Below are 25966 nucleotides of genomic sequence, written 5' to 3'. Positions count from 1 at the left end.
AAACAAACAAAATATTGCACTTATACAAACAACAATATTGTCATAAATGTCATAAAATAAGAATATTCACAAATAGTTCCCAAATTCTGGAGAAAATCAGGTAAAGAGGAAGGTAAATGTTTCACTTTTCCCCACAAAAGTATACTTTACCTAATTGCTATGAGCTATAAATGGCTCAAAAAAAATGTGGAGTGTGGCAAAACAAATATAAGAATCAACAATGTTTCAAACAAAAAGTGATTAAAAAATCATTTCAGTCCTCTATCAGTTCAGTCCCATGTAATTCCTGTTCTGTTTCATGTTGGCTTAGCAATCTTCATTAACATATCAGTTTTTTATTCGAATTTTGGAAATTTTTACCTAGTCCAATGGTATCATCTCCATAGTTATCTGAAACCTGTATTCAAGAATACTTGAATATGGTACAAACTCATATTCAAAGTCCTTTCCACGAATTTCTTTGAAGACACACACTTTAGGATTTGGAGGGAAAGAAAGCTCTTTAAAAAAAAAAAAAAAACAAGATGCAGTGGCTCACGCCTGTAATCCCAGCACTTTGGGAGGCTGAGGTGAGCGGATCATGAGGTCAGTAGTTCGAGACCAGCCTGACCAACATGATGAGACACCATCTTTAATAAAAATACAAAAATTAGCCGGGCATGGTGGTGCGCACCTGTAATCCCAGCTACTCGGGAGGCTGAGGCAGGAGAATCACTTAAACCTGGGAGGTGGATGTTGCAGTGAGCCGAGATCATGCCATTGTACTCCTCCCTGGGCAACAGAGCAAGACTCTGTCTCAAAAAAAAGACATGAGAATAAAACAGTTTACTGCATATACCAACGCATATCAGATGTTTAGGAATTGCATACAATTTTGGAACACATATCAATACAACTGTAACTCAAAGAAAGCTGAACACTGTTTCTTGTTTGACAGTGCTTTCCATGTTTGAAATTTGATTTGGGGGAACTGTATCAGATATCAAAGGTTTAAAACACTAGATATGGCCGGGCGTGGTGGCTGACACCTGTAATCCCAGCACTTTGGGAGGCTGAGGCAGGCAGATCACCTGAGGTCAGGGGTTCGAGACCAGCCTAGCTAACATGGTGAAACCCCATATCTACTAAAAGTACAAAAAAATTAGCCGGGCGTGGTGGCATGCACCTGAATGTGAGCTACTTGGGCGGCTGAGGCAAGAGAATCACTTGAACCCAGGAGGAGGAGGTTGCAGTGAGCCAAGATCACGCCAGTGCGCTCCAGCATGGGCGACAGAGCAGGACTCCCATCTAAAAAAAAAAAATAATAATAAATGTAAATTAAACAGTAGATATCAAGATAAGAAAGGTTTGAAATGCTCAGTGTTAAAATAGGATCACAGGTCATTGTAAAACAGTCATTTAAACAAAGTGATAAGTCAGTGATTTTTAAAAAGTCAAAACCTGTGCTCTTTGATTAGCAGGAGACTCCATCAAAGAGTAAGTTTGAGGAGACTGTATCAAACAGTAAGACTCCATCAAAGACTCACTTTTCCAAATAAGACCTAATAAAGGCAGCATGAGCTCAAGAAAATCTCTCTCTCCCTCCTTTTGTAGTTTACTCAAAAGTAAACAAAACCCTTTACTATCTCCTGTTAACACTACCTGAAAATCTTGTTCAAAAGAGAAAACCAAACCCTACCTTCGTATCAGTATATTATTAATATTAAACCTAATTTTAATAAAATCTTACAATAAACAGATCCATCTGATCCCAGTCAGCTTTGACCAGATAAGATTTTCATGAATCTTTTATAACCTCTTACAATTTTATTTTTTCTTTCTCCAACTTTAGTTTTAGCTATATCATGTAAATTTTGAAACAATCTTTAAATAACCTCTAAACTAGGCAAAATTACTTTTCCTTTAGCAAAACTCACACCCTCCTCTCTTTTTTATAACTTTCTTCACCAAAAACACATCCTACTTTCATTGTATACTTTGCATACAAAAGTGTTTCCCATGTATCTAGTACTTTTAATTACATATATTAACTACGATTTTAACTCTTAGTAGTTCTAATTTCAAGTGAAAAACCTAGAAAGTAAGTAGTAGTTAACTGGTTTATGTCCGTATTTGTAGACAAATCATTTCATGGTTTCGTAGAAAGATATTTCTATAAAATATAAATGATGCCTACTTTTTTGTTTATTAACAGATCTAAAGATTATTAACAGATCTAAATATATTTAGCTTTTTTATACCATGTAAAAACAAAATACCAAATTATGTAAACTAAACTAAAACATATCTAATAATTAATGTTTTTGTATCTTAATGTATGTAGAAACGACTCAAACATTTTATGATTATCTATTACTTTATTAAACCTAACATGACTTTAAAACTTTAAACTACTGAAAAGAATTTTGAAAACTGCAACACAGATACCCTTCCTAATGTCTTCCTCAGTCATGCTGAGTCCCAACTACCCACGTGGCACCCAAGTATGATTATGAAGGGGCAGGGCCTATCTGAGTCCTGATTTTACACACCCATAATGGAGCCCAGGACAGAGGACAGAACTGTGAAGATAATGTCTGACTCTTCCCACCATAGCCAGGAGACAACAGCCAGGCCAGAGGGAGTACCACATATGTCTGCAGTCCTCACTTGTTAGAGCCCAGAATCTAGTGAGTCTAATACATAAGCTCACAGACAAGTCAAATAAGCATCAAACATATCACAGAAGCAATAGTTTTATGAGCTTCAGACATCTAGTAGAGAAAGCCTAAACCTTTCTGCCAGCAGACCCAGGCAATAATGTCTGATTATGTTTAAAACTGACAAGTCTGAAGACATTCTAATTTTATTTTACCAACAATTAAAAAGCTAATTTTATTTCTCAAAGATTACTAAAGTCACATTAACTTGAAAAATATTTGGGATTATTAAGCTATGAGCATTAATTTGTCAGTCTGGTACCATGTAAACAATATACAAACAGATCTGTACACATATATACATAAAAATACAAACATAAGTGAAGATTTCATAGCTTTGATTTTAAAATTCTAGCCATGAGACAGGTAAAACTCGCTATTTTAAAAGGACATTGGATTCAAAGTTCATAAATAGAACAAGTTCAAGTTTATTGTATATGCCTGAAGCCCTTACCAAGTTTTAAATAACAAGTAGCAAATTTATATTTCAAGCACAGAGAAAGAATTTAAGCTTTCCAAAAGGCCAATTCAATTTTACGTTATCTTTGGCAAAAATCATGTTAACAGAATCCAAAAGAGTAAAACATAAAGGCCTTTCTTCTACAAAAAAAAAAATATTTTATATATATATTTTTATATATTATATATCTTTATATATACTTATATATAATATATATTTTATATATATGACATTCAGGCTAGCTATATATATACAGCTGTGTGTATATATACATATATACACATTCAGGCTAGCTATGTGTATATATATAGCCTGAATGTCAGCTTTTAATTAAGCTAATTTCTGGCTATAGACCTCTTTCAAAGAAAAAAAAATATTTTCAAGTTTCTTAACAGATTTTAGCTGGAATAAACAGCCAATATTCCTGGCTTTTGACTTTTTTTTTCTTTTTAACCAAAGGTACCTTTCCAAGTGACTCACCAAAACCAATAAGCCTTAAGAAAAATTTTTGTGACTTGACCAAGGATGCACAAGCCATCTTCAAAGAGGTGCAAAGCAAGCCCTCACAAGATCCAGAACCACCCCAAAGACAGTTTAAATAATGAAAGTCTTGTTAGCCACAAATAAGGTGCAAATCCACATTTTTGCTTGACTGTACTCTCTAGGGTTTCAGCTGACTGCAGACAGAAGAAGACAGGAAATCAAAAGCTGTTCATGGAAGGGAAAAGGATCAGTAACAAATGGGTACTCTAAAGGGTCAAGAGTCATATTAATATTGTAACAATTGAAAATATTCAAATTCTTGTAAATGTTTCTCTCCTAAGCTAAAGATATTAACCAAAGAAAGGAATTTTTTGTGTTCTAAAGAATTTTAACTCTGTTTTAGATCTTATCTCAGCTGGAATGCTGCTTGGCTAATTCCCTGCATGTTAACATTTCAAACACATGATAAGATTTATCTCTCCGAAGGACTGTGAACTCCAGCTGGGCATTAAAGGATATCATCAGTGCCATTCATTAGTCCTGGTTTTGAAAAAAAAAATTGTTAGATCTGTATTTTTATAATCTCAGTAGTTTCATTCTCATTTTGTAGTTGCACTGTTTGCTCCTTTTGTTCCAAATTTAAATACATTTCTCTCTTTTAGACTATTAATTTTCCAGTTACCCATTTTATTGCCCTAAGTAGTTGTTAGGTTCTTCTAAAGGGATGACACTTAACATGAAATATGTAGAAAAAATATATAACTCAAAAGTCCAGAGCTGAAATCAAACCAAGGAAGAAGGATGTAGGTAAAAGCCAGTTAAGACAAGATGGTCTGGCCCGGTGCCGTGGCTCATGCCTGCAATCCCAGCACTTTGGGAGGCCAAGGCAGGTGGATCACTTGAGGCCAGTGAGACTAGCCTGGCCAACATGATGAGATCCCGTCTCTACTAAAAATACAAAAATTAGCCGGGTGTAGTAGCAGGCACCTGTAATCCCAGCTGCGTGGGAGGCTGAGGCAGAAGAATCGCTTGAGCCCGAGAGGCAGAGGTTGCAGTGAGCCGAGATCACGCTACTGCACTCCAGCCTGGGCGACAGAGCGAGACAGTCTCAAAAAATAAAAAGACAAGATGGCCTGAAAAGCACCTTCACCAAAGACTTACGTAAATGTAAGCCAATGGTAAGTTTCTAGTGACTCAGCACTCCCTCTCTAGGAACAGTGAGGTAAAGACCCTTACAAATGAAGATTTCTTTTGTAGATGTAAATTTCTTTTATAAATAGCCAACTAAATGACAGAAAGCTGTATTTTGGACACTGATTTTGTTGAATGGGTGGTCTTTTTATGTTCACTTTTGTTAGCTTAAAAATTACTGAGTTGAGCTGGGAAAGCCCATTAAGGAAAAGGGCAAAAAAAGCATAATCTGTGTGTGGACTCAGCATGGATAGCTCTGATAAAGAAGCAAGCCTGAAGGGTTACCCCTAGGTTAAAGACCTCTTCTAAAAAAGAAGGGTTTGAAAGAACAGCCCAAATAAAATGTACACCTTCAACCAAAGAGTGGTATAGGTCCAGATTATTAGTAGGATTTTTGTCCAATAATTTATCTTGGAATTGGAAGAACATGAGAGGTTCATAGTTGGCCAGGTGCCAAGTCCAGGAATGGCTAAGGGTGGCTTACTGTGAATCCTGCTCACAGTGCCAGAAATGTCAACCTAAAGGGAAGAAACTGAGGCATAGTTAATACAGATAATTTATTTGGGCCAAGGTTGAGGACTGCAGCCTAGGACACACTTCCAAGTGGTCTTGGGGAGTGCTCCGGAGAACAGAAGAGAGGCTCATATTTTTAGAGAAAAAAAGGATGAATCAGGAAAGGGATTGATTGCAAAAAGGTATTCATCAGGAATTCTTGTTGGTTTACAGAAATAACATTGGTTATTTATTGTCTATACATTGTTGAACTATAGTGTATATGGCATTTTATGACTACTTGGGGTCAGTTAGTCTAGAGCTTCCATAGCATGTGGCTTCAAGAGGTAATTATTTAGCTCAAGGGGGAGTGAGACATGACTACTGTACATTTAAAATGCCTCTCTGGGCCTGATAATTTAAAGGGGCTCGAATTCCATAGAGCAAAAGTTTTTTTTTGTTTTGTTTTTCATAACCCTCATGTTTAGTTAACATTGCTGACATTCATGAATCAAAAAACCCAAACCACAAAAAAGCAAGCCATTTTTATCACTTCCGCTACCTAGCATGTCAGGCAGTTATGTTATGTTTAAATTGCCTTCAAATGGTTTCAGGAACTTTTCCCATATGTATGTTATTGAACCACTCCAGAAAATCTTAAATCCCTTTTGTAGAGGACGAGATGATTAGACGAGAAATACTTAGTGTCTGCCACGGATTTATACAGAAAAAAATTTTTGTTTTTAGTTTCTGGTCTTTGTTGTTACTTTGTTGGTAGTAAAAAATGAGTTTTTTTTTAATTGGCCGGGCTTTAGGCCTTATCCAGTGAAGGACAACTTGAAGATGAGATAGAGCATAAAATTCAAGCTATTTCTGGAGATTGATACAGGTTCGTTAGCTGGACAATTAAACTTTTTACTTGTCTTGCAAGTCTTCAACTTAGATTTGTCGTATTTGGTTATCATAATCAAATGGAAATAGTAGTTTTTGCCCCATCTTGCTGAGCTTTTAGATTTTCAGATCATTTGTAACATACTCTGAAATTCAGTGATTTTTTTTTTTTTTTTCTGCTGGGGGCAGGCACATTTAATTACAGAAAGCCATTTGCCATGGAATCTTTTTTTCTAAAAACTACCTAGCGTTAAAAAAAAATCTGATCATAATTATGTTGCTAGCAAGATAAACTAGCAATAATTATATGTGGTATCAACTAATATGAAAAAAATTACCTGTAAAATGCATCTGGGACACTTTTCATTTGCTATTCCTCATTAGCAGTTTTAGGAATTGTCTCGTGGTGGTTGAATGTGATCAGCATTTTCTTTTATGAGCCTGGGAGTCTTATTAGTGAAAGATTTGGCAAAAGTTAGAAGAAAATGTCAGGCATTTGGGTCTTCTCAAGGAATGAGATTTTTCAGTATGTAACCAATTTTTTTTGGATAGGCAAAGATTTAACCCAAGTAGTACACTGTACAAAGGTGCCTTTAAAGCTCAGCATTCTTTCTTGTGTAAAAACTCATAAAAATTTTATGGAAATTTATAGGTATCAATTTTTCTTAGATTTAAAATTAAAATAGCTTTTGAGTACCTTGGGAAATAGTATATTCTTACAAAATAGATGACCTATTTATTCAGTTGAATGTCCTTGTGAAAATTGACGTTGCTTTACTGACACTAATAATCTACATGCATTTGAGCAAGCCCAGAAGCCAACTTTGGAATATTTTGAAATGTTTACCATTTTGAGTACAAAGTAATTTTAGAATCTTGGATACCAGCTCACTGAAGTGTTATGGTAATATCATACCCATATCATTTCCGTTATTCATATTTGTTATTGTTTAAACAGTAGCCAAAAATGGCCAGGCACGGTGGCTCACATCTGTAATCCCATTACTTTCGGAGGCCAAGGCAGGAGGATTGCTTGAGACCAAGGAGTTCAAGGCCAGTGGGCCATATAGCAAGACCTCATCTCCATTGAAATATATATATTTTAAAGTAGCCAGAAACATGTACTTACTTTACTGCCAAGGATATGGCTATAAAGTCTTGAGATCTTTAATAAATAACTTGAATGTCTGAATGACTTGGAAACAAGTTCTGAATTAGCTTACTGATTTCATGTGTCTGGCGCTATTTAGCTAAATCCACCCTCCTCAAAATGTAGAAATTGTTAAGGGACAGTTTCTTGTTGAGACAGTTTCTGTCTTAGCATCATTTTGTGGTTAGAATGTAGTAAACCTACTCAAATAAGCTCAATTAAGAATTAAACCGGCCGGGCGCGGTGGCTCACGCCTGTAATCCCAGCACTTTGGGAGGCCGAGGCGGGTGGATCACGAGGTCAGGAGATCGAGACCATCCTGGCTAACACGGTGAAACCCCGTCTCTACTAAAAATACTAAAAATTAGCCGGGCGTGGTGGCGGGCGCCTGTAGTCCCAGCTACTCGGGAGGCTGAGGCAGGAGAATGGCGTGAACCCAGGAGGCGGAGCTTGCAGTGAGCCGAGATCGCGCCACTGCACTCCAGCCTGGGCGACAGAGCGAGACTCCGTCTCAAAAAAAAAAAAAGAATTAAATCTATTTTATGAATAGGCCTTTAAAAACCCAATTGCAGAACTGCAAACCAGGTCTCTTTCTCCCCTTTGTGGGTGGGGGTCAGATTCTCCTAGAAGAGAGGGCCAACTAGGTATGATTAGTATACCTGCTAGAAAAAACAGTTAAGTGGCCAGGGCAAACAGAGTTGTCTCTTGGCTATAATAATTTTTTTCTGGACTCATGGGCAACTAAAGAAACATGCTAATTATACTGATGCTTAAAGGATTTGCCCTCTATTACAGAGGGTCTGTGGGAGTAGAACTGTAACCTCTTCTTTATAAGCGAGTAGTACAGAAAAGGGAGAAGGAGAAAGAAGAGTCTTAAATATGGAGGGGAATCATCTGGAAAGAGCTCAGATTAATTTTTATAAAATTGTGTAAGATTTTATAAGAGTATATATTTTTATAAGATTATAACCTCTTCCTGGAAGCCTCATTTTTAAACTGCTTATGGTAGTGACATTTTATTATACATGAATTTAACTTTTGAATATCCAGCTGTACCTGTCTTGACAGATAAAATGACAGTTTCAGTAGTACAGACAATTCTGCCCATCCTAGGAAGCTTATGCCCTTGCAGATGAGAATCTGCTGTTCTCTCTTAGTTTGTACATGTCTCCCGTCGGGGGAGCATGTCATATGTAGTGTAAATACTTTAAATAAAATCATGGCCCGGAATGTTATTGTACTAAATGTTACATTATGATTTAAGGAGATTTTCGGGGTAATTTTGACTATGTCAGTTTTGTGGATTATTTGGAAGAGTGGAATTTTGTGCACTCTGGGCTCGAGTCTAAAGTTAGTGTGTAAAGCCAAAGTCAGAATCACCCTTGAAAGTTCCTCAACTCATAAAAGCCGATATGAAATCTTTTGTGTACATATACACTCTTGAGCATTAATTCTTACACACATTTAAATTGGAGAGTGACTAAGCTAGACTGAAAGGCAAAAGGAAAGTATACACGTGTTGTATATTCATTCAGCTTTAAACATGGTATAGGTAGGGAATTCTAAAATGTTCCTTCTTGCCTGCCAGCTTTACTTCATTTTGTTTTAATAATAAACTCTAGAATCTTAATTCTTACTAATCGTGTATTTGTTGTGAGAATTTCAGGAGCTCGTTAGCCTCACCTTTCTGTGAGATAGCTTCTGAAATCAGTTGGCTAAAAATTCTAAGGTTAGCCATTAAGTAGGTTTATGATAAAACTTTGTTTTATTGTAGTTTTCATTATTTCCCTTTTCTTTTGCTTTAGTATTTTAGTAACATCACTTTTAAGATGTTACTCATCTCAAAGGAGGCAAAGGAAGAGATTTGGTATCAAGTCCTTCATTCAACTAAAGTAGAAAGAGAGGGAAGTAGTATGCCCCTCTAGGCTGGTGGTTGCTGTGGGAATCAATGTAAAAACACCTTTAAGAGGATAAAAATGGGACAGTTAACTGGAAACTTACCAATGAGACATTCTCTTTCTAGAACTTTTTCTTTTCTAGCATGTTCCCCCCAGTTTTAAGAAGATAACCCACACTCTTATCTGTTTCTTCAGTATATAATCTCAATTGTGAGATTACAAAATAATTTCTCTTTAATAATATGCCCAGGTGAGAATGGGAGTAAAATTCTGGTTTTCTTTATTTGGTGCTAGTGTCAGCAGTGACTGAAACATAGGCTGTCTTAGTCTGGGCCCTGTAGTACATGCTCAGACCTCGGCTGGCTTACTCTTCATATGGCTCTACTACCTTAGTGTAGAGGAGGAACCATAAAGTCCAAGATTGGGCACTTCATTCACACCACTTAGTAGGCAGTCTCCTAAGGAAAGAAGAAAAGCATATGTCCGGAGAGACATAAATGGCTAGTCAGCCATAGTTTTTTGGGGGGAAAGGAGGAAGGGGAGATTACCCTAAGATGCACCCTATATTTCACATATTGTTTCTACTACTTTTGGTTAAATTGTAGACAAGTCTGTTGTTGGAATAGGCCTTCTTAGTGCAGGACATAGTGGTATTTCTATATTAATTACTTAAAATATAGTTGAAAAATGAACTTTGAGAATACCTAGAACTGAAATAGATGCATTTGTATGGTGGCAGCTGAGATCTGATCTAAAGGCCAGTTGAGGGCTAGTAAGGAGTGAGGTTAAATTTAAGCTTATTGCTCTTTTAGGAAAATGATGTGAGTTAGGGTTGAGGCCAAGAAATTCTTACTATATTCTGAAAGTAGTGAGACTTCATTCGTTAGAGCTAACCTCATAGTGCTCACTATGAGCACTCACCTTAAAGGTTATTATCTGCCTCTTGAAGAAGCAGTTACTCAGCGGATCCTGTAACATGTGGTTCTGCCACTTTGTCCATAACTGATTAGACCAGGGCAAGCCTCTGGCTCAAGGCTAAAGGCTTATGAAGTGGCCTGGTATGAAAACTGCATAAACAGCAATAATAAGATTAATCATCTTTCTCTTTCTCTTTCTCTCCTGTAAACTACTCCTTGAGAGGAGAAAGACAGGCAATTCATAATGGGAATTTAAAATAACAGTTTGTTCACTTGTTCATTGGCTCATTCAACACTTTTTTGAATGTCTGTTGTTAGCCAGGTACTACTCAAGGCACTGGTGATTTATTCATGAACAGAACAAAATTCATGCTTTCATGGAACTTGGGTTTGAGTGGGACAGATAATAACCATGTACTAGAATGTTAGCAATGGTAAGTGATATGAAGAAAAATGAAGTGGGTTGGGGGGAGAGAGTGTGCTTAAAGGGGAATTTAGATAGGCTAGTCAAGTAGGGCATCTCTGAGGAGCTGTATTAAGAGATTATACGGAATTAGTTCATGTGGGTATGGAGGTTCATAGGTCCCAAGATCTGCAGCTTGCAAGCTGAAGACCCTGGATAGCTGATGGTGTAGCACCAGTTTGAGTCCAAAGGCCTGAGAACCAGAATACCGAATGTAGTTTCAGTCCAAAGGCCAGTAGGCTCAAGATCTAGGAAGAGCTGATGTTTCAGTTTGAGTCTATAGGCAGGAAAACACCAATGTCCAAGCTCAAGGCAGGCAGGAAGAGTTCCCACTTATTAAGCCTTTTTGTTTTATTCAGGCCTTCTACTGATTGGATGAGGCCCACCCATATCACAGAGTGCAGTCAGCTTTACTCAGTCTGTTTATTTATATAAATGTTAAAGTTATCCAAAACACCTTCACAGAAACACCGAGAATAATGTTTAACCAAATATATGGGCACCCTGTGTCCTAGGCAAGTTGATGCATAAAATTAACTGTCATAGATAGGTCTATTGGTAGCCACAGAACCAGGTTAAGTAAAAATAGATAGGCTCTAAGTTACCTCAGTGACTTATTGTCAGGATTGCCTGATGATTAGAGCTGTCTTAAATTCTGAACCTTGTTGTATTACCTGAATTATTTTCCAGGGTCTCTAGAGTCTGGCTATATGGTTGCATTGAACTTATTCTTTTCTCCTTAAGTATATTTTATGTAACTAGTTTAACCTGTGTGTTTCTACATTCAGGCTTGACAGCCTAGCCATTTTATGGATGGGGCGGAGGGGGGTGGTCAGCCTGATATATAAAGATATAACAGAAATAAACCTTGAGTCATAAAAATCTAATATAGCTCCCCCCTTTACTAATGAAGAGAAACACTGGTAAAGACACATGAAACAATTTATTAAGTAATTTGTTACTTTAAAAAGATTTACATTTTGGTTAACTTTTTTAGCGGTTGTTTGTTCTAACTGTGAAGAGCCTAAGTGTTTTGGAAATCTGAAAATGTAGGAGATGCAGCCATTGTCCTCAGAAAGACCATAGTCTGATAATAAAATCTGCATAAGTAAATATACAGCAAATTAGTTTAGATGAGAATTTAGGTTAGAGCTGGTTTGAATGGAAAAGGCTTGTGAAGATCACATTTAAGCTAGTCTTAGACAAAATTTGGATAGATACAAAAGAGTGTTAAAAATATTTCATGAAAGGGAAAGGGAAATGAACAAATGAGATACATCAGAGTTTGGGGGATGGTAGTTTAGCTGTGTTGACATGGTTGTAGTCTTCTTGCTGTAGGAGTAGTGACAGGTGAGATTTGAAAGTTAAAGCCGAACCTCAGTATTTCCATACTTTTGGTTGCACATTAATTCTTTTGAGCCTCAGATTATTCCATCTGTTAACTGGGATAATAATGCCAATATTTGTTCATATGTTTTAATCAGTTACATCTAAATTCTATAACAAGAGTTCCTTTGTTTTTAATCTCAGAAGCCTTCTAAGTAGGGAAATGAGTCATCAGAAACCATGCCATTTCCTTCTCACACATACTCTTGCTGTTCAAGCTTCATGATGGAGAGATCAGTATATCAAATGCATCCTCCATAAATCTCACCAGTATCCTTAATGCCCTTATCTTGGTGAATGTGGAAAAACTCAAAGTGCTTTTTTTCTGTTCTCTCAACACAACAATCACAGAAGACTTATGTGATCAAATGTTGCATAGGGGGAGTTCCCCACACACCAAGCAAGCGATCAGTTTTGCAGCAGATGCTTGCTAAGTGTCTTCCAATTCCACACTGACACTAGTTACCTGGAGATAGCATGAGATCCCACAGGTCGAGGGCCCAGTCCCCTCCCACCGCCACCAGATACCAGTCTCAAGTCTGGAACTTCTGACTGGCTCCAAGTTGAGGTTCCCATGCCCCTCTCTTTGGGTTAGATTGATTTGCTAGAGCAGCTTTACAAAACTGAGGAAAACACCTTTACCAGTTTATTATAAAGGATATTACAAAGGATGCAGATAATAAGATGCATAGGGTAAGGTATGGGGGAAGGAACACAGAGCTTCCAGACCTTCCCAGGGCACGCCATCTTCCAGAATCCTCCACGTGTTCAGCTATCCGAAAGTTCCCTGAACCCTGTCCTCTTGAGCCTTTCATGGAGAGTTATTGGATAGGCATGATTGACAACCATGTGGAAATGGGATTGGACAAAAAGGGTATAATCTAATACTAACAGGCCAAGTGGAGAAACCCACAAGCCTGTCTGTCCAAATTCTTCTTAGCGTTTCTGTGCAGCATTCCTTTCTCAAGGGTGTGGGACAGGACCACTTCTGAAATGAGAGTCTTATGACCTGCAGTCAGAAAGGCAGGGGAAGATTAGACTCTTGTCTTGAGCTGGTGAAAGGAGGATGGGAAAATCAGAGAGAGAGATTCTGTTTTCTGAGGCCTGGAGCACCCCAACATCATAACCAAAGTCTGTAACAAGGTATATGGGAGTTAAGAGCCGGGAGCTGTGGATGAAAACCTATATATATGTTCCCTATATATACAATACATAGAATTATATATATGTTATTATCTAATATGTAATAGATATATAATATCACACTTGGAAATTGCACTTTGTCTCAGTCTTTTGATGATACTTTTTTATGGTAGTGACACACTAATATCTCCATCCGTATGGCCACACATGTGCTCTGGATCCCATTCTTTTCTTCCTTTTTGGAAATAATATGCTATCTGAGAAACCTATTTTCTTTCTCATTCCCCCATTCTCACTCTTCCTGTCTTTATTGGATCCTTTTTGTTAGCATATAAACATGTTCAGGTTGTCTCTATGTTATATGTGTTATACTATGCTATATCATATATAATATATAATCTAATTATCCTCCCTTGACCATTTACTCCTCTTTATCTATTTCATCTTTGGTCTTCTTTGTTAAACTTCTCTAAAGGAGTAGCTATATCCAGTTTCCTTATAAATTTCCCAGTTACATGTCAGCTCATTTTAATCTAGCTTCTACTGCGTTCGCTCTACTCAAATGGCTTATTTGACACCGCTGTAACAATCAATGCTATTAGCCATTTTGTTCTTTAAAACACTCTCTTCCTTTGGCTTCTCCAGTATGTTCTCCTTGTTTTCTGTCTAGGTCTCTGGCTGCATCTTCTGTGGCTTCCTTGTCAGCTCATCTTTCTCCAGTTGCTCATTAAATGTGGTTGTTATAAAGCTGAATCTTAGGTATCTTTTTACTTAACGACTACTCTTGAATAACTTGTCTCTCATTGCTCCAGTAACAATGACAACTCCTACATTTATCTTTCACCGAGACTACTCATCTGAGATCCAGTTCTATATCTAGATACCAAATTGATATTTCCATTTGAATGTCTTAAAGTTATCTCAGACTCAACAGGTTTAAGACTTACAACTTCTCTTCCTCCATATTCTCTTTATCTTCAAGATTATTTTTTTGGACTCATTGTAGTCCAAAATTTGAAGGACTCGAATTCTCTACCCCTTACATTGTAACCATAATCATTCTAAGATTCAGTTTCATAATCTGTAAGATGGAAAAAATGTAGTACCTTTCCTAACATAAGGACACATCAGACAAAATGTGAATATGGGTTGTAATACCACTGACTAGATTTACCCTCTAGCTGTAAACAAATAGAAAACCCTCCTAGGGTTGTTTTCAGTATTAAAATAGTATTTACAAAGCACTTGAAACAGGACCCCATGTAAAGTAAGATTTTTTTAAAGTGTCTGCTTTATTGTTGAATATGGATATGAAGTTGTCGGATGAAGCTTACAATGATGCTTAAATGCTTATATTATAAAAAGCAGTTCTCAAATCAGTACTTTTAAGATTGCATTTTAAGAAACTAAAAGAAAGAATAGCTCCAAAACAAGCAATGAGAAGAAAATAAAGATAAAATAGGAAGCATTGAAATATAAAAGTGTAAAACATTAGAGAAAAGTAAGAGAAATTAAAATCTTGTTTTTTTGAAAAGATCACTAATAGTGATCAAATACTAGCCAGACTGATTAGAAAAAAGAAGACACAAATGAGATTAATAGGAATGAAAGAGGAGAGATGAGTATAGATTCTGTAGACATTAAATTGAACAACTTAGATTATTAAATGAGCAATTTCCTTGAAAAACACAAACTAACAAAGCCTGTTTAAGAAGAAATAGTTGCCAAACAGCCCTATGTTTATAAGAGAATGTAGATTTATAATTAAAACATTCCCTCAAAAAGAAAACAACTCATCATAGAAGACTTCACTGAGATAGTCTATGAAACATTTAAAGATGAATATCATTTCCATACACTCTTTCTGAAAATAAAAGAAGAGGGAACACTTCGCAACTCATTTTATGTCAGCATTACTCTAATATGAAAGAAAACTACAGTCCAGTATTCCTTATAAAATAGATGGAAAAATCTTCAATGAAATTTTAGTCAGCTGAATCAATACATAAAAAGGATAATATTTTATGACCAAGCGGGATTTATTCCATGAATGCAAGAGTGGTTTAACATTTGAAAATCAATCAGTGTAATTCGCCATATGAACCAACTAAGAAAGAAAACTATATGATTATTTCAGTATATTCAGAAAAGTCATTTAACAGAATTAGTACCATTAATGATAAAAACTCTCAAACTAGGATTTAAAGGGAACTTTCTCAACCTGTCTGTCAAAGGACAACTAGTAAAATCCTATATCATGCTTAGTGATGAAAGACTGAATGCTTTCTCTCTTAAGATCATGAACAGGCACCACTTCTATTCGGCATTGTATGGAAATTATAGTTAGGGCAGTGGAGCAAGAAAAAGAATTCAAAGGCATTCAAATTGGAAATGAAGAAATAAATTGCTTTTGTATACAGAAAATCCCAATACACAAAAAGAGCCTACTAAGATGAATAAGTGAGCCTATTACAAAATCATTATACAAAAATTCATTGCATTTCTACATACTAGTAATGGGTAACTGGAAATTTAAATACAAACAAATTAAAATAAAAATATTAGCATTCAAAATCTTAATGCTTATGGAGAAGTTAAACAAAATTATGTAAAGCCTGTATATTAGAAATTATACAGGCCTATGGAAACAAGTGTCATGTCCGTGAATCAAAAAACTCAAAATTACTATAATACCATTTCTCCCCATATTGATGTATACCATACATGCAATTCTAGTCAATATCTTTGCAGGCCTTTTTTGTAAAAATTGACAAGCTTAGTTCTGATATTTATATAAAAATACAAAGGACCTAGAATAGCTGACAATTTTAAAAAAGAACAAAGTTTAATGACTTAAATTGCCTGATTTTCACACTTACTAGAAAGCTACATTACTCAAGACAGTGTGATATTGGCCGAAGGATAAACATATTATTAATGGTATAGAAAATAGTTCAGAAATAGGCCCAGACACATATATTTATCTGATTTTCAGCAAAACTGCTAAGGCAATTCAGTGGAGGAAACTGGTAATCTTTTTAACAAATGATTTTTGGACAGTTGGACATCTGAATGCAAAACAATGAATCTTAACCTTTAAGTGGGCAATGATTTCTTAGACATACAGAACCAAACTATGAAAGAAAAAATAAACCAGCTGTACATCATCCAAATTAAAAACTTTTGATCTTCAGAAGTCACTGTTAACACAATTCCTATCAAAATCTTAGCATTATTTTTTGTAGACATGGACAAATTTATTCTAAAATGTATATAGAATTATGAAGTAACTGGAAACAATTTTGAGTAAGAAGAATAGAGCTGAAAAAAATCACACCACTTGATTCTAACTAAGACTTAACATACAGCATTATACTCAGGACACTGTGGTATTGATCAAAAGATAGATCAGTGAAACAATTAAAAGTCTGGAAGTAGACCAGTACAAGTAGAGCCGACTGAAGTTTGACAAAGATGCAAAAGCAATTCAGTGGGGAGAAATGATGCTTTTTGCAACAAATGGTATTAGAATAATTAGATAATAACCAAAGAAATAAACTTTGGCTTAAAACTCTTATACAACAGTTATCATAGATCTAAATGTAAAGTGTGAACTGTAAAACTTTTACAAGGAAACACAAGAGAAGATCTTTTTGATCTAGGGCCAGGTAAACATTTCTTATACCAAATCCATAAAGGACAAAAAAATAATGACTTGGGCTTCATCAAAATTAAAAACTTTTACTCTGTGAAAGACACTGTTAAGAGCATAAAAAGGCAAGCCACAGACTGGAAGAAAATACTTGGAAATCGCATGTCTGATAAAGAATGTGTATCCAGAATATATTTTAAAAGTCTCTAAACTCAACAGTAGGAAATAAGACAATGCAATTAGAAAATGAGTAAAACACTGAACAGACACTTCACCAAAGAGTATATAGATGACAAAGAAGCACATGAAAAGATGCGCAACATGATTAGCTACTAGGAAAATGCAAATTTAAAGCCATGATGAGATATGACACACGTACTAGAATGGCTAAAATAAAAAGTTCTGGCAAAACGAAGAGTTGGTAAGAATGTAGAGGAACTAGATCTTTCACACATTGCTGGTGGAAGTGCAAAATGATACAGCACTCTGGAAAACAGTTTGCCAGTTTCTTATAAAATTAAACATGGAGTTACCATATCTTACTCCTGGATATTTACCCTAAAGAATTGAAAACTTATATTCACACAAAAACGTGTACACAAAGCCTTAGAACAGCTTTGTCATAGCCAGCAAGAGGTGAATAGATAACAAATTGTCATACATTCATACAATGAATAATATTCAGTAAGAAAAAGAGCAAACTATTGATATACCAACACCTTGGAGAATCTTAAGGGCATTATACTGAGTGAAATAGCTATTCAGTTCTTTTCCCTATTATAAAAATACGGCTCTCTTCTTATGAGTTTTAAGAATACACATCCTTTGTCAGATATTTTGCAACTATTTTTTCCCAGTCTGTGGCTTGCCTTTCCATTTTCTTAACAGTGTCTTTTTATTTTGAAATAATTTTAGGCTCACATAGAAGTTACAAAATATTACAGTTTCTGGGTACCTTTCACCCAGCAACAGCATTTGACAAACCATAGTACAACTATCAAAATGAGGAAACTAACACTGGTATAAAACTATTAACCAAACTAGAAACTTTCCTCAGATTTCAAAAGATGTAAAAGATTACTTATGGTAATTTTAATTTGTATAACTTTTTTTTTTTTTGAGACAGTCTCACTCTGTTGCCCAGGATAGCATGCAGTAGTGCTGTCATAGCTCACTGCAGCCTCTGACTCCTGGGCTGAAGTGATCCTTCTGCCTCAGCCTCCCAAATAGCTAGGACTATAGGTGTGCACTACTACCGTGGCAGATTTTTTTTTTCTTACATTTTTTATAGAGATGGGGTCTCTCTATGTTGCCTAGGCTGGTCTCGAACTCCTGGGCTCAAGGAGTCCTTCTGTCTTGGCCTTCCAAAGTGCCAGGATTATAGATATGAGCCACTACTACTAACCTATAACTTTTTAAATGAAAAAAATGATAGTGACAAAGAACAGATTAGTAGTTGCCGCAGGTAGACTTGGGAGGAGTATGTGATTATAAAGGGATGGCATGAAGATGTTTCTTTGAGGTGATGGAATAGTTCAGTATTCTTTTTTTCTTTTTTTGAGACAGCGTCTCATTCTGTCACCCAGGCTGGAGTGCAGTGGTACGATCTTGGCTCACTGCAACCTTTGTCTCCAGGGTTCAAGCGATTCTCCTGCCTCAGCCTCCCAAGTAGCTGAGACTACAGGCATATGCCACCACGCCCAGCTAATTTTTGTGTTTTTAGTACAGACAGGGTTTCACCATGTTAGCCAGGCTGATATTGAACTCCTGACCTCAAGTGATCTGCCCTCCTCAGTCTCCCAAAGTGCTAGGATTACAGGAGTGAGCCACTGTACCAGGCTGGAATAGTTCAGTATTCTGATTGTAGTGGAGGTTATACTAATATAAAGTATGTGATAAATTTATATAGAACTATACACACACAGGGTATGTAAAAACTGGTAAAAACTGGTAAAATCTGAGGAAAGTTTCTAGTTTGGTTAATAGTTTTATACCAGTGTTAGTTTCCTCATTTTGATAGTTGTACTATCATTTGTCAGATGTTGTTGCTGGGTGAAAGGTACCCAGAAACTGTAATATTTTTGTAACTTCTATGTGAGTCTGAAATTATTTCAAAATAAAAAGACACTGTTAAGAAAATGGAAAGGCAAGCCACAGACTGGGAAAAAATAGTTGCAAAACATCTGACAAAGGATGTGTATCTAGAATGTATAGTCTTAGAACTCATAAGAAGACAGCCGTATTTTTACAATAGGGAAAAGAACTGAATAGCTATTTCACCAAAAATAATTACATAAATGGCATATAAGCCCATGAAAAGGTGCTCACCTTCATTAGTTATTAGGAAATGTAAATGTAAACCACCATGAAATACCACTGTACACACACTAGTATAGATAAAATTAAATGGCAATCTGAAGAATGTGGAACAACTGGACCTCTCACATGTTGCTGGTGCAAATGAAAAATGATATGGCCTCTTTGCAAGACAGTTTGACAATTTCTTAAAAATGTAGGGCTCAGCAATTCCACTCCTAGAAAGATGAATGAAGAAAAAGTGAAATTCATACTAGCATCATTTATAATAACCCTAAAACTGTAAACAGTTGAAAGGTCCAAGTGGTACATCCACACAATGAAATTTATTCCCTAGTAAAAGGACTCCAGCATGGATGAATCTCAAAATCATTAGAGCAAATGAAAGACGCCAAACAAAAATTACATGCTGTGTGATTTCATTTATATGCAGATCTAGAAAAGGCGCAATAACCAATTCAGTGGTTGCTAGGAGTTGGGGGGCAAGGGGTAGAGAGTGGAGATTGACCATATAGGGAATGTATTGAAGTAATGGGAATGTTTTATATCATGATTTTCCTGATGATGGTTACGTAATTGTATACATTAATAGAAACTCATCAAATTGTACAGTTGGTACAATTTTTAGGTCCTTTGCATTCGCTTTGTTTTCTTCTGCCTAGAAAGCTCTCTCCTCTCCCTGTCTGGTTGACTCATATTCAGTGTTCAGATCTTGCTTAAACAGATCTTGCTTAAACATCATGTTGTCAGGAGTATCTGTTCCTGAGCCCAGACTGGCATAGGCTTCTTTGACATCCTGCCGCTTTTCTTCATTGTCCTTACCACAGCGGTAGTTTCAGTCAGGCAGGTAGCCATCAGCTTAAGGTCTCTTTTTCTGTCCTAGCTGCAACACCGTGAGGAGCCAGATGCTGATTACCATCTTGTTAACAGTACGTAGCATGGTGCTTAAATCAGGTTTGAATATTGCATGACTGAGTATAAGTGAGTAGAGAGTTGTGTGTCTTCTGTTCTTGTAAGTGGCAGCTGTGGCTTCTGCCAAGGGTACGCTGGGGCTGCCTGCTTAACCTTGGAACCTGTCTGCCTGCCTCTGCCCTGCTCCTGGGGAGTTGTGACTATCCATGCTCATCTGCCTGCCATAGCCTTTGTTCAGACTTCTTGTCACCGTGAATCCCACTCCTGTGGCCGGGCCACCCTGTTCTGAGAACAGAAAGGAGCTTTTCCTTGCTGTTATTCTTTTGGCAGAAAAGGAAACCTGTCCTACTGCATGCATGTTCCTGGATCTGCTCAAGCTTTTTCTTTTTTTCCAGCAAGTGGAGAAACTCTGAAACACAGTGTTCTGTTACCTGCTTTGGTAACAATATGTCACCTCCTGTGAAGCACCAGCGTACCCCTTTGTCTCCTGATTATCTTAATCTTTTTGAGAGAGACATATGACTCCTCCAAGTAAGGTTAGGAATCCTAATCTGCAGGTAGTTCGAATGCTTGGGTGGAAGGTTTAACCTTCCCAAAGGTGAAAACACCATCAACTTTGTGCTCAGCCTCTGCTCATATTTGCAGATTATCAGAGATCATTATTACTGTCTCCATGTCCCCCCACTGACCCAGTTTCCAGGATAAATGTGTAGAATAATTAATAAAGGGCCTGACAGCCAACACTCCTCTTCCACTCTTCCCACTTCTCTTCTTCCTTATTTCACTACTGTAGTAGGTAAGAGGGAATTCAGGTTATGGTAGGAAAATGATTAGGATGAACAATCCCTGTATGTGAGCATTGTGTGAACATAGCTCAGTGTTTAAATCATTACCAAAGCTCCTTTCTTTATTATGGGCTGTCCACTTAAGAAGAATTTATGAGTCTTGTCATTTCAGACAGTCTTCTCTGGAGCACTACATGACTAGTCCAGTTAGTGATTTTAGAAATGTTTCTCTGGACCTTTTAAAATGTATCCAAGTCTAATTCCTCATTTGTTTCTAGTTTATTTGTCCTCGGTTTTACAGTTTACATAGTTTGGAGTTTCCTGTTTAGTTTTGTTTATTTTTAACTCCTTTAGGCCTAAGACTCTTCATTGTTTCTCTTTCATCTGAGTCATTATAATAGTCTCTCAAATATTCATATTCCACTCTTGCTCCCCCTTTCTCCTGCAGTACAATCTACATGTCGCAGCCAAGGATCAGGTCAAGGCATTCTCATCCTCTCCAGTGGCTCACCTTCTTACCTAGTTTGTGATCTGGCCCCAGGACATACAGACTGCCTAGTAGGCAATTAATATCTGCTGAATTAATTCTTTGTATTGTAAGTCATATCAGGATTTTTTGGGGGTTAGCATTATCTTAAAGCCACAAAACACAATAACTTTAGAGCTAATTGGTTTCATGACTTATTGAGGAGGCGAGGAATAGGTTAAAGCTGCTTTGCATACATTTTGGAATAGTCTCTTTTGTCTAGTAAGGATGGATAATAAGTTTGTTAATAACCAGTATTCACATGGGTAGAAAAAGACTGTCTTGATTTTTAATCCTACAAGTAGTAAAGGAATGGTAGTCAGAAGTTGAATCGTACTTTTAATGCCTCAGGCAGGATAGAATAGTATTGTTTTGTTTTGTATCCCAATATGCTAACTACTTCTCTCTCTCTCCTTTCTGTTTTGCTTCTCATCCTTTCACCCATTACAGTCTCAGTATGTGTGTTACACCAGGAGGTTGCCTTGGCAGGTCAGAGGATCTGTCACAGTGAAGGCACTGTGGTACCCTTTGTTTTTTAGGCAAGGGTGACACATGCTAGTCAACTTATTTCCATTTGTTGTTCCCTCCACTTGGCACTAAATGAGACTTAACCATTTTTGAATGAAAGTTTATAAATTTCTTACAAAAATTAAGGTTTTTATTCTCTATAATAAGCACATGAGAAAGACTGGTTTTAAATTTTAAACTGTGGAGTGACGTAAAAACATGTTTAATTTTAATTATTTGCTTTCTTTTGTTCGTCTTGTAGTAAGTTATTAATGTATTAATACTGGTAACTTCTAGATTGGAGGAATGATTTATCCTAATGTTTCTTTTTTAAAAAAAAACTATCAGTCATTCATATGGCATATGCTAATCAAGGCTCTGTGGTATTTTTTTTTCTTATGTTTTTTAATGAAGCAGCTCTTTTCATGATCTAGCAGTCTGTGTTACTATCAGTAAGTAAACAGTAAGGACTCAAATTTTAAGGTTAAAACAAGTTCATTTTGTTAACATCATGTTTTGTTGCATCTTGCAGCTTCTTGGTGAATTTTTGGATGAAGCCATTAAATTAATTGCTTGCCATCATGAGCAGAAGCAAGCGAGACAACAATTTTTATAGTGTAGAGATTGGAGATTCTACATTCACAGTCCTGAAACGATATCAGAATTTAAAACCTATAGGCTCAGGAGCTCAAGGAATAGTATGGTAAGTGTTTACTTCCAAAAATTAGGCAAAGAGTCATTAACTGTCACCTTTTCTCCTTTCTTAATTTAGATACCTTGGCAAATATTTAACTTGCTTTGAAAAATTAAATTAAAACTAAAAATTAAATGAAAACTATTCCACAGTAAATTGTTTACTTCAGGGATCAATGGTCTTTTCTTTATTATTATTATTAAAGGTTGAGTATCCCTTATCTGAAATGCTTAGGACCAGAAGTGTCAGATTTTGGAATATTTGCATTGGTTGAGCATTCCAAATTCAAATCAGAAATACTTCAGTGAACATTTCCTTTGAGCATCATGTCAGTGCCCCCAAAATTTAGATTCTCGAGCATTTTAGATTTCATATTTTCAGATTTGGGATAATAACCTGTATTATTCATAAGATACAACTCTATAAACTAGCACTGCCATCTTTAAGTATAAACTATGATTAAATACTTGGGCATAGCCATTGAAGACAAATATCTCTATCAGCAAAGAATAAGTGGCGTGCTTGTTAATTTCATGTATACGTGTATTCCCATAGATAATTGTTTAATAAGAAGCTTCACTTAGTCATTGCTTTCACACTATAATGAAGCCCTGGAATTTCAGAAATCTTATTCTATACTGGGGAATGAAGTCAGCTAATATCTCACTGTGTGTGTTTCAAAATTCATCCATATGTTTAAAATTGATTTATTAGCTAATTTCTACAAAAGCCTCAGGCTATATCAGCATAATTCTTTATAAACTGAAATGCAGGTCACTCTTTGGGATAGTTCTGATACTGATTGCAGATCACTAAATTAGCATAATAATAAACTAGTGTTTTGGGGAATTATAAGCCTCACTCAAGAATAATTATATTTTTATTACCTCTTCTTGAAACAAATTTCAGAATCTATTCTAAACAAAATGTAAATTGTTAAGTATTTATAATCCAGTATTTCTCCTAGGTTCTAGAAAAACTGTTTTACATGTGCACAGGGAGTCATGCATAGGATTGGTGTTTGCAGCACCATTTATAACAGCAAAAATTGTAAATAGCATCAAATCTATCAACAGAAGAATAAAAATTTGCGATACAGTCATGCTGTGAAATACTATATAACATTTTAAAGGAACTGGAGCCATATGTGTCAACAAGGATAACCTCAGAAATGTAGTGCTGGGCTTCAAAGCAAGATGTAGAATATATATATATACATCATTATACCATTTACATGTAGCTTAAAATATGCAAAGCAGTACCGTATATTTATGGATTATATATATGTAGAAAAGATTAAAACATGCATAAATACCAAACTTAGGATGTTGTTTATCTCTGAGAAAATAGAGAAAAGAAAGGAGGTTTGACCTATAATATTATATTTCTTTCTAAAAAATTCAGAGCAAGCTGGGCGCGGTGGCTCACGCCTATAATCCCCGCACTTTGGGAGGCCGAGGTGGGTGGATCATGAGGTCAGGAGTTCAAGACCAGCCTGGCCAACATGGTGAAACCCTGTCTGTACTCAAAATGCAAAAATTAGCTGGGCATGGTGGCACATGCCTGTAATCCCAGGTACTTGGGAGGCGGAGGCAGGAGAATAGCTTGAACTCGGGAGGTGGAGGTTGTGGTGAGCTGATATGGTGTCACTGCACTCCAGCCTGGGTGATAGAGTGAGACTCCATCTAAAAAAAAAAAAAAAAAAAAATCAGGGCAATTATGGTAACATATTAAGATTTAATAAATTTGCATAATAGAATGGTATTTATTATCTTTCCTGCATTCTTGAAGTAATTTACAATATCAAAAATTATAGAAGTTGGAGTCATTTTGTAAGCCGTTTTGACTGGCCTGTTCTCATTGTAACCAACCACATTTAACCAACCATAAATTAAATTTAAAGAAAATCATATAGTCAGTATTAGGATTCTGAAAGCCAGCTCTCTGTTCAGGTTTTGTTTTTTGTTTTTTTGTTTTTTTGTTTTTTTTTTGAGACAGAGTCTCACTCTGTCACCCAGGCTAGAGTGCAGTGGTGTGATCTCGGCTCACTGCAAGCTCCGCCTCCCGGGTTCACGCCATTCTCCCGCCTCAGCCTCCGGAGCAGCTGGGACTACAGGCGCCCGCCACCACGCCCGGCTAATTTGTGTGTGTGTGTGTGTGTGTGTGTGTATTTTTAGTAGAGACAGGGTTTCACCATGTTAGCCGGGATGGTCTCGATCTCCTGACCTCGTGATCTACCCGCCTCGGCCTCCCAAAGTGCTGGGATTACAGGCGTGAGCCACTGCGCCTGGCCCTTCTGTATTTATTTTATTGTGTCCAAAAGGATAGAAGTAATGTGTTTACATAGAATTATTCAGCAAATCTTTTGAGTAGAATTTATGTGCTTTTTTTTTTTTTTGAGGGAGTCTACCAGGCTGGAGTGTGGTGGTGCGATCTTGGCTCACTGCAACTTCCGCCTCCCAGGTTCAAGTGATTCCCTTGCCTTAGCCTCTCAAGTAGCTGGGACTACAGGTGTGCACCATCACACCCAGCTAATTTTTTTGTATTTTAGTAGAGGCGGAGTTTCACTGTGTTGGCCAGGATGGTCTCGATCTCCTGACCTCGTGATCCACCCACCTTGACCTCCCAAAGTGCTAGGATTACAGGCGTGAGCCACTGCACCCAGCCTCGTATGCATTCTTTATCCTACCTTTTCTTGATGGAAGTACAAGGTTAAGGATTTATTTAGGCTTTAGGCTATCTAGTGGAGCTAAATAATTATTATGCGTTTGTACATTGAGTGCCCACGATGTACTAGGTGGATCTTTGAGGCAACACAACGAACATGCAGGGTCTCTGTTGGCATAGTCCACTGTCTATTTGGATCCATTAGCATTTTAGGAAATAGTTGCAAAAAAATATATGTTGTAATAGATATAGAAGACACATGTTGAGCGTCATAGACTTGGAAGGGATCCAGTTACTTGTCTTTGGAGAAAGTGAGAAATGTATATGACTGTTTCATGAATTCAGTTTACAGATTTTTGCTTGAAGTTTTTTTTGTGTGTTTTTGAATCTCTTATTACAGCGCAGCTTATGATGCCATTCTTGAAAGAAATGTTGCAATCAAGAAGCTAAGCCGACCATTTCAGAATCAGACTCATGCCAAGCGGGCCTACAGAGAGCTAGTTCTTATGAAATGTGTTAATCACAAAAATGTAAGTGAACATTTCTGGTTTCCTAAGTATAGATGAAATCAAGATTTATTCATGAATATGTGAATATCAAAGACTAAATATTAGGGGCTTTAAATTGTTCTGTATTAAAACATTGTTTAAAAGGGATATATATATATATATATATATATCTACAGGGTGATTTTCCTCAACTTTATTAAATTGTATCAAAAGAATGGCTTCTAA

General features: G+C 36.6%; 1 protein-coding gene across 22 annotated transcripts in view; it reads left to right on the top strand.

The window, feature by feature from the left end:
* MAPK8 (mitogen-activated protein kinase 8) overlaps positions 1–25966 on the top strand; it is a 133182-nt gene that overhangs the window by 73396 nt on the left and 33820 nt on the right. For all 22 annotated transcript variants that reach the window (XM_004049382.5, XM_019035146.4, XM_019035148.4 and 19 more), the window contains 2 exons: positions 22404–22574; positions 25633–25762. In XM_004049382.5, the coding sequence (XP_004049430.1) occupies positions 22453–22574; positions 25633–25762 (252 nt within the window). In that variant the 5' untranslated portion in view covers positions 22404–22452. The remainder of the gene's footprint in view (positions 1–22403; positions 22575–25632; positions 25763–25966) is intronic.

Source organism: Gorilla gorilla, chromosome 8 (assembly GCF_029281585.2).
Source record: "Gorilla gorilla gorilla isolate KB3781 chromosome 8, NHGRI_mGorGor1-v2.1_pri, whole genome shotgun sequence".
NCBI classification, from domain to species: domain Eukaryota; kingdom Metazoa; phylum Chordata; class Mammalia; order Primates; family Hominidae; genus Gorilla; species Gorilla gorilla.
This window is presented reverse-complemented; position numbering and strand designations above follow the sequence as displayed.